Source organism: Gymnoscopelus braueri (assembly GCF_963280865.1).
Source record: "Gymnoscopelus braueri genome assembly, chromosome: 15".
NCBI lineage: Eukaryota > Metazoa > Chordata > Actinopteri > Myctophiformes > Myctophidae > Gymnoscopelus > Gymnoscopelus braueri.
In genome coordinates this window covers 9,168,436-9,186,022 of record NC_137620.1, presented here as the reverse complement: position 1 = coordinate 9,186,022, position 17,587 = coordinate 9,168,436, and the positions used below count along the sequence as shown (strand labels likewise).

General features: G+C 43.1%; 1 protein-coding gene across 2 annotated transcripts; it reads left to right on the top strand.

Annotated features, from left to right (window-relative positions):
* Nucleotides 1–301: 301 nt before the first annotated feature.
* Nucleotides 302–13,186, top strand: cUnh4orf54 (chromosome Un C4orf54 homolog). 2 transcript variants are annotated; one of them, XR_013934515.1, is made up of 3 exons: nucleotides 302–6,220; nucleotides 11,712–12,696; nucleotides 12,741–13,186. XR_013934515.1 is itself a non-coding variant. In XM_080450609.1 (2 exons), exon 1 carries the CDS (start codon nucleotides 1,266–1,268, stop codon nucleotides 6,198–6,200), a length of 4,935 nt encoding a protein of 1,644 aa, XP_080306735.1. In that variant the 5' UTR covers nucleotides 302–1,265; the 3' UTR covers nucleotides 6,201–6,220; nucleotides 11,712–13,186. The 2 variants fall into 2 exon arrangements, 1 of the variants encoding a protein (XP_080306735.1); XM_080450609.1 differs by having other exon boundaries at nucleotides 11,712–13,186.
* Nucleotides 13,187–17,587: the final 4,401 nt, after the last annotated feature.

Genomic DNA, 17,587 nt, shown 5'->3' with positions numbered 1-17,587 from the left:
TATTTTTACTTTAGTGGAGTATTTCCAATTTCTAATACTTTTACTTCTACTCCAGTACATCTCAGATGAAAATATTATACTTTTACTTGATTATTTGACAACTTTATTTACTAGTTACTTTGAAGATTTTGATTATTATTACAAAACATACATTAACCACTTCAGCCCTGTATACATTTCGGCCATTTGAAAATAGCAGATCTACAAGCTCACAATGCATCATGATGTGATGCATTGTGAGCTTGTAGATAGATGCTATTTTCAAAAGATTTTGATACATTTGAAAACTTGAAATGGGACATTCCGCATAATGAGTAGGCTACTTATGCGGTACTTTAAGTATATTTTGACACCAATACTTTTGTACTTTTACTCAAGTAAATGTTGAATTCCGGACTTTTATTTCTACATTGTGCTGATTGTGGTATTGATACTTTTACTTAAGTAAAGAATTTGAGTACTTTCCCACCTCTGCTCGCAAATACAACGCAACTACTGCGCTCTCCGTGGTGCTGAAAAGAACCGAAGTCAATTGTGTTGCATTGAAGACTGCGCTCTCATCAATGAATGACCCCAGGCTGATAGAAAGCACATATAGCACCACGCATTAGTTTCTGCCCCATGATAAAAACACCATTCCTGCAGGCTGACAGGTTAATAATCCACAGGGCATGAGGCTCGCGCTGAGATGTAACAAAACACTGCGCATTCTTTTCCCGTTAAAAATAGCTTCAGTTTAAACATTTCGTCACTGTGTCTATCTTTGTGCGCTTATGTGCTGCTTGCCTATTTTAAAACCATTTGCCCCGGAGTCTGTACAGAAATGTAGTGTTGTTGTGTGTGTGTGTGTGTGTGTTAGTGCTAGAGAGAGAACTCAAAGACGGGGCGATAAGGCTCCTTGTAGGTCTAGAAGACACTCGAGTCTCTCGGCGGCGGCGGCGGGTCAATTTTCAGACCTCCATGCTGTTTTGAGCTTTATATGTGGCTATGATATGGGATGTCTGGAGTGCGTCCGCGTCCAATGGGATCCGCAGTGATCCCATTGGCGCAGTGGCCGCTGCGCGCACCGACCTCACACAACGACGCCTGGGGTGCTGCTGGTTGTCTGGTTGACACCTCGCTAAGACGGGCGGCAGCTCCAAGAGCAGTCCTGTGTGGAGCTCCATCTCTCCATCTCCACCCGTGCCTCTGTTGTTGTTGTTGTTGTTGTTGTTGTTGCTGTTCTCTCATGTCACACGGAATCTCAAAGTCGCGATCTCTCGGCCATGAAGACTGTGGAGACTTGCTGTGAACAGGCGCCCGGTTGTCAGGAGGAGGAGGAGGCGGACATGCTGCTCCAGATCCCGGCGCATGGCGGTGGTGGTGAGACTAAGGATGGCCAGGCAGGGAACCAGCAGCAGGACGGGGTGGACTACGTTGACATGGACCTGGCGGAGTTAAAGACCGCAGGCGGAGCGAAGACTGTCAAGGTGTCTGTCATCGGGGAAGGGAACCAAATGTCTGTGGTGAAAAACAACAGTGGCACCGACGTGGGTCAGTCTGTCGATCAGACCGACTCCACGCTGAACGAGGATGATGACAAACATCTGAACCCTGCTGAGGATGGTGAGAAGAAGGCCTCCTCACCAGTGCGCACAGAGGAATGTATCAAACCAGACAATGTAACAAAACATGGAGATATAAAAGGCACGGATAATACACATGACTTATTGGAGCATACTGATGGTGTGTATCTGAGTAGGAGAAGTGAATCGGATGATTTAGAGGAGATTGATGATGATGATGATGATGATGATGTTACTTTGGTGCCTTCCGACGAGCCGTGCGCTCCGTGCGTAATGGAGGACGAGTCCCACTACATCACCACGCACGAGATCCAGCTGTGCGAGCTGTCCGATCACGAGGGGGGGGACTCTGACACGGGGGGCGCGGGGGGCTCGTCCAGCTGGGACATCGAGGACAACGACAACGTGGGGCTCTACTCCTTTGTGGATTACGCGCCGTGCGCCGTTGTTGTGGACGCGGACGAGGATACGGCGGAGAGAGTGAAAGGCTTTAATTGCGCAGCAGCAGCCGTCAGCACTCTGTCTGAAAGCGATCCGGCCAAGTGCACCACGGCGACCACGGGACAGATCCACCTGTCAATCAAGACCACGTCCCGGGCTATAAATGAGACTAGCAGCAGCAGCATCCGAGAAAAGGGGAATAATAATCCTTATCATGCCAGGGGAGCCGACGGTAAATTGTTCATCGCGGCGCCCCGACGCCTGCACTTTGCCAGGAACTTCAAAGGGAAGGACATCAACGAGCACTCCAGCGGCACGTCCGTGTCCAGCGCCGTGAGCGAGCAGCTGGACGACGCCGACAAGGAGGTGCGCAGCCTGACGGCCAAGTCCTTCAGGAGCCTGGCCGTGCCGTATCTGGACGCCATCAACTTCAGCACCTGCTCCAGCGAGTCCACCTCGGCGGCGTCCGAACTCAACAGGTGGTCGGCCTTTGTGGACCTGCAGTATGGCAACATGGCCCATCACCACCAGGGGCTAGACCACCACCACCACAGCCTCCACCACCACCATCAAAGCATGCAGGTGTCCCATAAAAAGGCATCGTTTGAAATCGCCAATAACCTAGAGAATAAAGGCTATAAGGGCGTTGCGCTGGCGAGCATCAAGCCGCCCAAGATCCTGACCCTGAATCACGGCAGCCCGTCCTCTTCATCCCAGCAAATAGAGCTGATGGGTCAATTCACCCATCAGGGCCACGGCGGGGGCGTCATCACGCTGACGGAGACTTTGAATTTCCGCTGTAACGTTAATTCCACCGGCGGCGGGGCGGAGGAAAGGCGCTCGAAATTCGCACAAAACGCGGGAGGATCACGTTCCTCCACGGATGAGGTTACCAACACCTTGCCAAGCAGCGGCCAGAGGAGAGGAGGAGGAGGAGGAGGAGGAGGAGGAGGAGGAGGAGGAGGAGGGGGAGGCCAGGCCCAGACGACCCGCAGCGCGGCAGGGGGTGAAACCATGGAGGACACGCACAACAAGAAGGCTGTGGGCCTGTTGGCGTCCAGCGTGATCAAAAATGTCCTCTCCAAGAAGATGCAATTTGAACAGGAGCGCAAAATGGAGAGGGGGGAAATACGCGACCCCCAGCGTATCGCCCCGTCGCCGGGCTTATTTGGCCAGCAGGACGCCTTCTTAATGGACCCTCACAGGGAGAAGGCGTCCCGGAGGGGGTCTCTGCCCCCCAGACAGAGCTCCAAGCACTCAGAGGTGGACTCGGACAACAACACCATAGTGTGTGTGGACGAGCTGGGGGACATAGTGGACAGCGGCTCGTGCGACACCAGGAGCAACAAGAGCGAGCGTCGGGGACAACGAGACGACGCGCCGTTCTCTCTCCCCGTCGCGCCAGACACTAATTTAGAGCCGCCGGCGAACGAGGCTGGAATCGATACTAAAAAAGGAGCATTGGAACTGGACGCATCGGCCAAGAGCACAACGCTGCTTCGCAGCCAAAATAGCGCGTTCAGATCGTGGCGGGATGATGATGGTGATGATGATGATGATGACGGGCAGCTTGAGTTACCACGGGAACATAGTCATAAAAACCATAAAACTGCGCAGGGGAAACAAGCGCCTTCTTCAGACGAGACGGACCTCCTGCGTCCCGACCCGGGCGACGGTAATAAACGCACTAAAATGTCCCATTTGTTCGTGCCAACTATCCAACTGCTGTCCGACGGAGTAGAAGAAGTGGGACAGCAGCTGCCGAATATGAATTATATGAATTATTCCACGCGCGCCGCCGCCAACGCCTATCAAGGAGAGGGAGGAGGCGGCGGTGTGAACACCCTGTATGTCGCCGACTCGAGGAGTGTCGTGACCTCCAAATCACCGGAGATTAAAATCAATTTGAGGAGCGTCAGGGATAATAAACACGACCCGTTCACCGTCTCCAAGCTGCGTCCTGCGCCATGCGGCTCCGCGAGAGTAACGGACGACTTCAGGTGCCAGGCGCTCGCCGCGGCGCTAAAGGGTGAGTGTTTGGACAGTAAAATACCACACTTCACGGTGCGAGACATAAGAGATAACAGCGGCAGCAGCAAAGGGAAGCTGCAGACGCCCATACACCAAGTGAGAGACGTGCGCAAACTGGTTAAAAGCTCCTATCACTTTGTTTCTCTGGATAACAACGCCGCCAGCAGCAGCGCGGCGACCGCTGCCGACCTTCATCTTCTTCACGCCGAGCCCAAGAAACAACAGGGGCCCAATAATCGTAATCTGTCTGTTTCCCCTATTGTGATAAAATGTCAGTCTGTGAATACCAACAGCAATGGGAAACAACCGCCCACCGACCACGTAGTGGAGTCTAAATGTGGGCTACACGACGAGCCATTTGATCTGGACAGGTCGTCCCCAGAGGGCGCTAAAAGCGGGTCAGCGCCGCCTCACAGGTCCCTGGGGAACACAAACACAGCAGGAGACTCTGCTGAAGGGGGCACAGACTTAAAGACTGAAGCCAAAACCGCTTCAAAAAGGCAGGAAAAAATCACCAGCATCACTGATAAGAAATCTGAATCGAAGATGGCCACTTCTGCCCTGGAGAAACTACAAGCTGCTGTCAAAACCATGGAGCAGCTCTATGTGTTTGATAGAAACGAATGGAAGCGGAAGAGTGAGCCTAGGCCTGGCCTCACAGACAGTCACTTGCTCTCCCTGATGGGCGATGGGTGTGCCAGCCCGGTGGAGGAAGGAGCCGGCGGATGCGGCGTTCTGCCACCGTCCAACCTGGACATGTTCGGCAGGAGAGACTCCTACCCCGGCCTGGGCAGAACCCCACCCGCCTCGGCGGGTTCCCCCGCCACGCTGAAGAGAGAGGCGAGGGAGATGCCCAGAAGCTTTCAGTCCCCCGTCGGCCGCGAGGAGAGACTCGGCACCAGGTCTCTCTCCACGGGGAGCAAAAACATGTTTAACCTCACCTCGGGTCAAACGGCGCCAACGAGCGCCGTCATTAAGGCCCCCCAGCCGAGGCCCGGCACGCAAAGCCCTTACAGCAGCAGAGTGTGTGCTCCACAATCTCCCAAACTTCCGGTGTCGCTAAAAATCACCCAGACAAAGCAACGCACAGAGGCCAGGGATAACCGCGGCGGCGGCGAGACTGAGAGGTCCAGACCTTTCAGCGCCTCGGCCGACGCGGAGAACTACCTGACCATTCCTGTCAAGTCTCACGCCGGCGGCAATAACAACAGCAGCAGCAGCAGGGAAAGTGCGTCCGCCAGGGTGGCGCAGGAGAAAACATCTGTCTACACATTCAAGTCCCAGGCAGCGAGTCCCCCGGGAGCCCCTCCGGGGTGGCCCGGTGCCCTCGGCTACAGGAGGCAGGACGAGAGCCGACAGTCTCCCCAACGTTCCAGCATCGTGATGGAGACGCGCTCCCCGGACACACCGACCGCCACCATCTACCACCACCCTCTGCCGCTGAACATGGCCTCCAGCCAGCCACAGGTCTATTGCTTCTCCCCCACCATGACTCCGGCCTTCTCCCCCACCATGACTCCGGCCTTCTCCCCCACCATGACTCCGGCCCCCGCCATGGACCCCTTCCAGCCCACCCAGAGGAAGATGCTCCTGGACCCCACCACCGGTAACTTCTACCTGGTGGACACGCCCGTCCAGCAGGCCACCAGGCGCCTGTTCGACCCCGAGACGGGCCAATACGTGGATGTGCCCATGCCGCAGCAGACGCCCATGACCATGCCGCCCATGACCATGTCGCCCATGCCTATGTCGCCGCTGGCGATGAGCCCCACGGGGGCGTACGGCCACACGTACATGATCTACCCGGGCTTCATGCCCACGCCGGCCATGATCCCGGCCCGCACGCTCTCCCAGGCGCAGATGTCGGCGCCGTCGGACGAGGAGAGCGGGGAGAAGACGGCGTCCGCCGGGCCGTCGGAGGGCATGTACATGGAGAGCCCGTACTACCTGGCCACAGGGAAGTCGCCCCATATGAGCCCCTTCGCCCAGCAGCAGCAGCAGCAGCAGCAGCACCATGTGGGCGCCACGCGGACGCCGCAGGGCTTCTCCGGCGGCGCCAAGCAGCCCGTCATCAGCATCACCTCCCAGCAGCAGGGTCCCCGCATCATCGCGCCGCCCTCTTTCGATGGGACAACCATGAGCTTTGTGGTGGAGCACAGGTGAACGGCGGCTCACCCGCACATGTGAGTATAATTAAACCCTTTATTTTTTAACCACATGAACCCTATAGCATCCCTATTCTGGACGTGTCAGCATAGGCCAACGTTCGGCAAAAATAGTCCAACATTAGATTTTATTATATCGTTGCTGTCGGGCAGAAACCTTTTATCACCATTAACTTATTGTGTTTTTTTCGTAAATGAATGCCCGATCATACTGCAGTGTCACATAAAAGCATCAAAAGTAGCAGATCCAGTAGATCTACTACTGTTGCTATTTTTTTATTTCAATCCTGAAAAGTAACAGTTTTGGATGTATGAAATTTCCACCCGACAGAGACGATATTGTAATGCCAAATCATATCAATCACATGTATAGAGCAGAGACCCAAGGTTGGGTCCCCCCGGAAATAGGAAGTAACAAAAAGTACAAACCCCAGTCTGGTACCCTGGTACCCCAGTCAATGAAGTATATATAGGGTTTAAGTGGTTAAATACTTTCTTTCTTGTGCTCCTTGACACTGATACAGTACTTGACAGACTTGTATTTATGTACAGTATACTGTAGCACCATTTACTGCAGGGGTCTGCAACCGGCTGCTCTACCAGCTGAGCCACTGCCGTCCCAAGTAGATTCATATACTTTTACTGTATGTTTGACAACAAAACACTACAATCGGCATGTGCACACTATTAAAAAATATATAAATATACTTGATCGATTGCCAAACCGGCTTGCCTTCCAGAGCCGTGGTGAGTCCTCAAATCAACGCCGGCAAACGTGATACGATGGCCTCAGAGCCCTGTTAAGCCTTAGAGAGAGTTAGATGAGGACACTGCTCTTAAGATGAAGTTTAACCACTGAAGTGAAGTAAGCACCTGCCATGTTTGTCTGTCATCGTCCTGGCTGTGAAACGTTGTTCAAGCCTTCAAGGAGGGGGACAGCAACTCTGTAATAATCACTGGAGCGTATTGTCACAATTATTCACCTTTCTGATAATGTTTGCTACTAATGTATCAGTGTAACAGTGGTACTACCACAAAGTTCATTATTGTTATAAGTAGTACTACCTGTTAGGGGTGTAATGATTTTAACAGCGATACGATACATGTACACATCACGATACATGGTTAACGATACGATACATGGACGATATTTGTTCATTCATGGCGATACGATACGATACGATACGATACGATACGATACGATACGATACGATACGATACGATACGATTAAATCACAATGAAATCTGTGTGAAACGTGTGGATAGCGCAGGTTTTTGAAAGGAATACTTTATTATTATGGATATAGATAAGTAAACACAGTGATTCTCTGGCAAATACATGGACATTGTATTTGAACACATATGGACAAACCTGCACCTTGACATGAACACAGAGAATACACACATTTATCGATAGACCAAGTGTAACGATATGGAATGGAAAAGTAATTTAACCCCCTTTCTCTTTTTTCTTCTTAAAATGGCTAAAGTACATTTACTTAAGTACAATTTTGAGGTATTTGTACTTTACTTGAGTATTTCCAATTTCCAATACTTTTACTTCTACTCCACTACATCTCAGAGGCAAATATTGTACTTTTACTCCACAACAATTATTTGAAAACTTTAGTTACTAGTTACTTTTCAGATATAAATTATTATATTATTAAACATACATTAACCACTTTTATACCTAGGCTATTTGAAAATAGCCGATCTACAAGCTCACAACGCGTTGCATCGCAACGTGTTGTGAGCTTGTAGATCGGCTATTTTCCGTTGTGAGCTTGTAGATCGGCTATTTTCAAATATTACTTTTACTTTTGGTACTTTAAGTACATTTTGATACCAATACTTTAGTACTTTTACTCAAGTAAATTTTTAATTTCGGACTTGTACTTGTAACAGAGTACCTCTACATTGCAGTATTGATACTTTTACTTAAGTAAAACATTTGAGTACTTTTCCCGCCACTGAGTAGCAGTAGTAGTAGTAGTAGTAGTAGTAGTAGTAGTAGTAGTAGTAGTAGTAGTAGCAGTAGCAGTAGCAGTAGTAGTAGTAGTAGCAGTAGCAGTAGAAGCAGCAGCAGCACCAGTAGTAGTAGTAGTAGTAGTAGTAGTAGTAGTAGTAGCAGTAGCAGTAGTAGTAGTAGTAGTAATAGCACTGGCAGTAGTAGTAATATTACTACAGTGCCATATGATTACTACTACTGTTTATATTCAAACTTAAAGCTTTCAACTAAACCTGCTCTGTTAAGTTCCTTGGTAATGATATAGGTACTTATACTAGAACAATTGTTGTTTAGTGTGTAAACTAATGGGACAATAAACTGAAGTTGAAGTTCAATTGCACAGCAAGCACACAAAATCACAATTAACAGTTTCTGTATCTAGTAGCTTGTTAATCCTGACATCAGCATATTGTCAGTCACTTTAAACCTGTGTCCCTATTTTGGGCATGTCATAGGCAAACATTGAAATTGAGCAATTGTGAAATTGAAACGTGAAAAAATATCTAAAACAAACAAACAAAATCCATGTTTTTGAGTTTTCTTTTTATAATAATAAAAAAAGGAAAGAAATTCAAAATTTACAGAAATAGCGAAAATAGCAGATCTACAAGCTCTCAACACGCTATGATGCCACATGTTGTGAGCATGTAGATCGGCTATTTATATGATATATATCTATATACCTATGATATAGGTTTATAGAACATATACAGCAATAGAGATGTACGCGTGCACATGCATGTGCACGAGTTCAATCAGTGTTGCCATGTCTGCTTATTAAAAGCGACTTTGGGCTTGTTTTTCTGTAAAGTCGCTTGTAAATATTGGTAGTTGCAGGTTGTTTTTTGGTCTTGTTTCTAAAGTGTAGTTGTTTATTTGGGCTTGTTTCTAAAGTGTAGTTGTTTATTTGGTCTTGTTTTTAAAGTGTAGTTGTTTATTTGAGCTTGTTTCTTAAGTGTAGTTGTTTATTTGGGCTTGTTTCTTAAGTGTAGTTGTTTATTTGGGCTTGTTTCTAAAGTGTAGTTGTTTATTTGGGCTTGTTTCAAAAGTGTAGTTGTTTATTTGGTCTTGTTTCTAAAGTGTAGTTGTTTATTTGAGCTTGTTTCTTAAGTGTAGTTGTTTATTTGGGCTTGTTTCTAAAGTATAGTTGTTTATTTGGGCTTGTTTCAAAAGTGTAGTTGTTTATTTGGTCTTGTTTCTAAAGTGTAGTTGTTTATTTGGGCTTGTTTCTAAAGTGTAGTTGTTTATTTGGGCTTGTTTCTAAAGTGTAGTTGTTTATTTGGGCTTGTTTCTAAAGTGTAGTTGTTTATTTGGGCTTGTTTCTAAAGTGTAGTTGTTTATTTGGGCTTGCTTCTAAAGTGTAGTTGTTTATTTAGGCTTGCTTCTAAAGTGTATTTGCTTATTTGGGTTTGTTTCTAAAGTGTAGTTATTTATTTAGGCTTGCTTCTAAAGTGTAGTTGCTTATTTGGGCTTGCTTCCTAATGTTGTTTGAAACAGTGTTTTTCAAACATTTTCATGTCAAGGACCCCCACAATTAATATGTAATTGTCCACAGACACCCCATCTAAAAGTATTTTGTGACCCCTGTACCAGATTTGTGTTGTTAAAATATTCAAAATGCTTAACTTTTTTCAAGATTCTGCAAATAGCAGATCTACAAGCTCACAATGCCACACGTTGTGAGCTTGTAGATCGGCTATTTTCAAACATCCGATGCTCATGTGGCCCGGTCGCTTCTTTTGGGCTTGTTTTCATAGACCTAGGTGCTTATTTATCTCGCAAAATCATCTGGCAACACTGAGTTCGATGCAGGGAGATGCAGCAGTCTGCGGCTGGCATAGCGTGCTGCAGGAGCTAAAAGGTCAAGCGACAGGATCGGCATTCGTTATTGGGGTCCATGGAGACGTTCAGCTGCTGCTGCAGATCAGCAGGCCCTGGCTGGCCCCATGTGGGGGGGTGCAGGGCCACAACGGGGTCACCTTTTTATAGCCCACCACAGTCATTTAGAGACACACACACACACACACACACACACACACACACACACACACACACACACACACACACACACACACACACACACACACACACACACACACACACACACACACACACACACACACAAGCACACACACACACACACACACACACACACAAGCACACACAGTTTCACATGGCCCACTGCTCAGCAATTACGTAAACGAGTCACGCAAAAGCGCCAGCGGACCGCTTTAGCTGCAACGCGAGTGGACATCATGACTCTGGACTTTCCCTTCTCACTATTAAAGTCATTATGCTTGTACGCTGTGTGGAGCGCTGGGTGTTAATCTAACTCTCCCGAGTTAAATTAACACCAGGGTTTTGTTGTGGTGCCTGAATAGCAAGCACTCTCTGCTGTGACTATACACATAAAACATACAATTGCACTTTTTTCTGATTCACACCGCCTTCCCTGATTGACTTTTTTTCTCCACACCTCATTCAGATGAATGGGAATTTCTCTCTTATTAGTTTGCTGTTGTCGATATGATCTGATTCAAACTCAACTTTATCGGTGCACCACAGGTTTTATGGGTGTAAAAGAGTGGGTGAAAGTGTTTGTCATACTAGCTCCCAACATTTGCAGTTTCAGGAAAAGGGTAAAGAATAGCGAAAGAGGTCAAATATGTCAAATATTCCTACTGTAATGAGCAATGTCAAATATGTACATAAGGTGCATGCATGGTTGAAAATAGCATTAACATGCAGTGGTGGAAAAATAACTCATATTTCTTACTTCTTACTTCTTAGTAAAAGTATCAATACTGCAATGTAGAATTACTCTGTTACAAGTAAAAGTCCGGAATTCAAAATTTACTTGTGTAAAAGTACAAAAGTATTGGCATCAAAATGTACTTAAAGTACCAAAAGTAGAAGGTAATCATTATGCAGAATGTCACATTTCACAAGTTTTCAAATGTATACAAATATTTTGAAAATAGCAGATCTACAAGCTCACAATGCGTCGCAAAGCGACGCATTGTGAGCTTATAGATCGGCTATTTTCAAATGGCCGAAATGTAGGTATATAAGGTTGAAGTGGTTAATGTATGTTTTGTAATGATAATCAAAATCTACAAAGTAACTAGTAACTAAAAGTTTTCATATAATTGTAGTGGTGGTAAAAGTATAATATTTGCCTCTGAGATGTAGTGGAGTAGAAGTAGAAGTATTGACATTTGGAAATACTCCAGTAAAGTAAAAACACCTCAAAATTGTACTTAAGTACTTGAGTAAATGTACTTAGTTACTTTACACCATGAGGGAGTTAAAATAGCAGACATAGAATCACAATCTCTTGTTTGTGGTTAGAATAGCGATAATGCAAAAATCCTTCCAGTGCAAGAGGAGAAACATTGCAAGAGGAGAAGCGTTGATATTATCATTTCTCATTTGTACTTTCTACTAAAATGTGATTTTACAAACTGAACTCATCCTTGTTTTCCTTCTGTCCCACAGTGGTGAGTTTTGAATGGACCCTGGAGCGCTCTACTCACATCTGCTAGTCTGGAGTCAAATGAAACAGAGGCATGCTGGCGAGGCTATACTTCTATGGTCCCAGCGTGGTACAGTTTGGAATTATGCGTTTCAATCTGACCTGTATTCATCAAAGTGTTTTGTACAAGATGTGTTGTATATGGTGTAAATGTATTGCTATTGTTTTTCTACTATGTTTCTATCATTCAGCAGCAAGGAGATACAGTAACCGCCACACCCAAATAAGAACCATTTATGTCTTCTTAACTTTCTTAAGTCACTGAAATGCTGCTGCAAAAAAACATCACAGTCATGAGATGCTATACATATGCAATGCTAATTTCAACAAAGCCCTGCTAGAAAGCTGTTTGCTTTCTTTTTTTTTAATGGTTTTTGGTTTGTTTTGGTTGTTTTTATTTCTTTGGGTTTCAGTAAAGCAGATTGCAACAGTAAGCACGGAAAGACACTTTATATCAGGCTGCAGTAGAACAAGGATTCATCTGTTGACAAGAATCCTTGCAACCCGACTCGCTAACTTGCAAGTGTTGTTTATAGCACCATAATTAGCCGCGCTGTTATCGAGGACAGCGTATAAAATCCTAATTTTAAACGCAATAAACAATTACGGGTTGCAATTTTGAGGTTGCCTGAAATGACTTCAACAAATTGCATCACAACTATATTCGCCTCATCAGTCAGTCAGTCCAGCTTGGTTTGTACTGAGGTAATATGCAGGGTTTTTTGTACTATTCTGAAACATGGTTTTACAAATGGTGGAACTGCTGGACGGTCCATAACGATGCCTTTTTAAAAACAGGCTGTTGAGGAAGCCATTAAAGGAGTAGTTCCCCCCCAAAAAAAATACTTATTGTCTATCAATTAACACCCCATGAAGCCTTGAATTCATGGAGATTTCTTTGTTTTTGTTGCATTCCAGCCAATAATTTGATGAGCGGCAGACTCTCCGGTAGGAGACTCCACCGACCACCGGTCATCAAATTATTGGCTTAGGAATGCGACAAAAACAAAACAATCTCCATGTATTCAAGGCTTCATGGGGTGTGTAATTGATTGGAAATAAGTCATTTTAGGGGCGAACTACTCCTTTAACACGAAAGACAACAACTCTGTGTTAAACATTGACAAACAGGATCAATATGGAATATTTTGTATTAATAAGAGTAAAATTGTTGTGTTAATAGTGTCAGAATGTAACGCTGCTTCAAGTTGTCTTACAGAGAAGGTTTTGTGTTTTAAATCAAAGTTTTATGTTTTATTTTAGTAAAAAAGATATAGGGTGTAGACCAGTGGTTCTCAACCTTTTCCGGATCAGGGCCCACTTGGACATTTCAAAAGTGTTCGCGGCCCATCCATCTGACCACTTAAAGGACGACTTCACCCATTTTCAACCTATCTTTATGTAATTGGTCCTCAATGCTCATTATAATATGGTACAATTTTTTTCTATTCCCTCTGTGTCTCAGAGGAGGGCTGTGGACAGTTCAGAAACCCGCCTACCAGTGACATCATCGATGGGGAATCCAAGCTAATAGAAACTGCGTGGCTTTCCATTCCTGGAAAAGTTTGCATGCTATAATGGAAGCCATTGTTCTCGCGTTAATACATATAAAATATCTAAATAATATTTAAAAAAATGTATCTTGTTTGGAATAAAATCTGCCTAACGATGATGTCACTATGAGACACAGAGTGAGTAGAACATTTCTTATTTGTTACCATTTTATCATGAGCATTAGTGAGGACCAATTATATGAAGATAGGTTGAAGATGGGTGAAGTGGTCCTTTAGTAAGTGGCCAGATGGGTGGGCCACGAGAATTTTCACAGCATGTTTATTTTAATGGTCAAACAATGGATTGTGTTCTGGCTTGGATCAAGGGAACTAACCTAGTATTCTTTAATCTCCTGTTTATCTGTATCACAATGAAAATACATTTTCTAAAGGTTTTAAAGAAAGAAAATTCTATTTTTGCCATTTGGTTCCATTTGTACACTCTCAGAGTTAAGGGGGTCCTTGCAAAATGGAAATACTCCATTAAAGTAAAAATAACTCAAAATTGTACTTAATTGCAGTACTTGAGTACATGCACTTAGTTACTTTACACCACTGCAAATAAAACATTTGCTAGTAGGCTACTAGTTGGACTAATTTGTGTCGTAGTAAATAAAGTGTCCGGCATATTCTGAAGAAAACCTGGAGACTTGACATTCAGTAATGGGGTCTTATGATCAAGAAAATCAAAACATTTGCCACAGACAAGACCGAGTCTTTGCCACGTGTACGGACATATTGAAGACCCCTGGTGTAGACTTTGCAGCTCAGTCAGGAGTGTTTGTGATGATGTGTTTTCAGAAAGATGGACGAACTGCCATGGACTTGATGTCGTCAGTATGTTGGTGTTGTGATCCTGTCTGCCTCTCCAGCTGTCAAAATAGTGTGTCCAAATATAAAGCTGTCAGTCAGTAGCAACTGCACTGTGAAGGCAGGGACAGTTACTGGTAGAAAAATGCATGGTGAAAAGGAACTTACACACACCCAGATAAAGTTTAAAAGCATGGTACTTAGGCAACAAACAGTAGACAAAATCAATCAATACGATATACCTTCCTCAAAACTAATGGTAAAAGTGATCTGCAAAAGCCTTTCACAATGTTTCTGAAAGTGTTTTGAGAGCACAATATTTATTTATTTATTTAATTTCCATTGTGGAATAGAGGAAGAACATAATTGTTAATATGTTGGAACTATGTAATGCTCGGGTCTGTGTTGTTCCTTTTGAAGCTGAAGCAGAGATCTACTGTATATGTTAGTAGTTTATTTTTATTTTTATATAACTAACGATTATTGCCATATGCCATCCATATGTATGGGTTAATCTATGCAATTCATTTAGACCTTAATATACCTAAAATAAGGTTGATAAAGTACAACATTATGGTAAATCAAATGTTATCTGAACCCAGACAGAATAATATGTATACTCAGCAGTCAAATAATATGTTTATTATGTTATGACAAATATTTTCATAAAGTTGTAATGACTCCACTATAACCGTTAATGTCATTGTCTCACCTGCAGCTTTTACACTAAGTGGGGCATGATATGGGATGTCAGTCAAAGCTATAGCTGTTTTATGTGAACTTACAAGGAAGGCAGACAGTAAAGTTAGAGAAAGTATGAGAAAGTTGATGTGATGGATAATGAAAGGTTGAATTACAGTCAGAGTTTTTGTAATAAAAAGATGTGGAACGAAACAGTAAGTGCATTGTAAAGAAACATGACTTTTGATGGGTTCTATGAGATGAGATTTGAAAAGAAGGTCCATGAAAATAGGTTTATTGATGGGTTCGCCTGATCTGAACAGCTGCTGTATTAGAAGACAATGTAATGTTTGGGGAATTCATGTGTTCTGCAAATACATGTACAGTGAATGTGTGCAGTATGAAAGTTGAATAAATATTCATCACTTTTACTGTCTTGGTCATGTTCTTTTTCTCACAGCGTGTGTTTATCAGCAAGACAAAAACATTCTAATGTATTCCACACCACAAGGGCTGGTCTATACTAAATAGCTGATCTATTGTAGATCAGCAATGTTTGTAAAATATATCTATACATTTAATCTTGGCTATCAGGTCAAAATGCGTGTCAGGTCCTGTGTCTAGGTGAGACATGACCTTCGACACGATCTAAATGTCTCAATAGCAGAGCAGGGAGACAAAATACAACCACCCCAATTTATAAGTTATATTGTATACTATGAACATACTCTACCATACAGATTGTATAAGTTATATTGTATTAACATACTCTACCAAACAGATTGGACAAAATTACATGTTATCCATTTAAACTGACTGCTACTGTTATTGACTAGGATGTAAAACGCATTGACAAAACGTAGGATAACTGTTGATGGATGCTACTACTGTATATTCAGGTGTACATACATTCCTTCTTGATAGACTGGTAGTAGATCATGCATACAGCCATTGTTGAGCCTATTCACTCATTCATTCATTCATTCATTCAATTCATTAATTAATTCATGTTGATATACTGTACATATATTGAATTCATTTATATATTCAGTGGTGGAAAAAGTACTCTTTTTTTTTTTACTTAAAAGTATCAATACTGCAATATAGAAATACTCTGTTACAAGTAAAAGTCCGGAATTCAAAATGTACTTGAGTAAAAGTACAAAAGTATTGGCATCAAATATATATATATATATATATATATATATATATATATATATATATATATATATATATATATATATATATATATATATATTCATTCATTCATATCGCCTCAGTAGGGTGGAAACCTCATATGTCCAAAACTGTTACTTTTCAAGATTCAAATTCAAAAATAGCAAAAGTAGCAGCTCTAGACTGTACTGTACAAATTTTGTACTGCACAAATTCACAATTGCATTATCCATACTGTACATATTTTCAATCATTCATTATTATTTTTCATCAAACGATTAGTATATGTATTGATAGACTCAGACTGTACATTCAGAGATGTAAAAATCAACAGGAAGTTAAGGTTTGGTGATGTTCTATATTGTCTGAATCAACTTTGTTTGCGTTTGTTTACGTGCTAAAAGAGTGACTTTGAGAGCTGTTTTACCGTACCATGTAAGTCAATGAGGAGCATATTTTGAATTATCAATTTCTAATCAATGGAGCAATTATTTTTAATTTCTTGTCCACCTTTGGAGTTACATCATGGCAAGGTAAATACACAACCCAAACCTCTACCAAAGTGGTCTTGCCCTTTAATTAAAAGTGTCAATAGGCCTACTGCAATGTAGAAATGCTCTGTTACAATTCAAAATCCGGAATTAAAAATGTACTTGAGTAAAAGTAGAAAGGCATTGTTATCAAAATGTGCTTAAAGTACCATAAGTAGAAAGTACTCATTATGCAGAATGTCCCATTAAGTTTTCAAATGTATAAAAATAGTTTTAGAATAGCTAATCTATACAAGCTCACAATGTGTCACAAAAGTTTAAATAGGGCTGAAGTGGTTTATGTATGTTTTGTAATAACAATCGAAACCTACAAAGTAGCCAGTTCTGCGGTTCAGGAGGCACACACGGTAAATGTGCCTTTTATTATGTGTCTTTTAATTGTTTGTGATGTATTTGTTGTGTATTATTATTGTGATGTACAACGCAGCAAATTTTGTTTGGGAGCCTTCAGTCTAAACTATGTCATAATTGGATGCACCGTGTGGTATGGCCTTGCCTTTCAGTGGACTCTGTTTCATAATGAAAAGAAAGAACATGTTTGTCTTTCTATTTCTTTATTCGTTTCCACGGTGTCTCTTGATGGTGTCTAAATGTTTGGTGGAGTTTGGAGAAGTTCCCAGAAAATACATCTGTATGATCATGCATGGCCATTTGTTGGACCTGTGTAAATACACTCAATGCATGCATAAATGAATGAATGAATGAATGAATGAATGAATGAATGAATGAATGAATGAATGAATCAATCAATCAATCAATCAATTAATCAAAGTTGAAGTCCATTCCCTGTATCCCTCAGATCAAGTTGATTTCAAACAGCCACTAGGGGGCGCCTCCTCACTAGAGGTGATGAGAAAAGGAGAAAAGCTTCATATCAAGCTTTATAAGAATTAAGAAATGCAACTTTTTGCAGATATCCCGAGTTTATCCCAGATATCCCGAGATATCCCGAGTTTTTATAATAGGCTATAGTTTGTTGACTACTTTTGATGCAGCAATGGTCTTATTTCTTTCTTTTCTTTTATTGAGGTATTAAAAAAGTCTTAAAAGTCACTTCACAAAAAATCA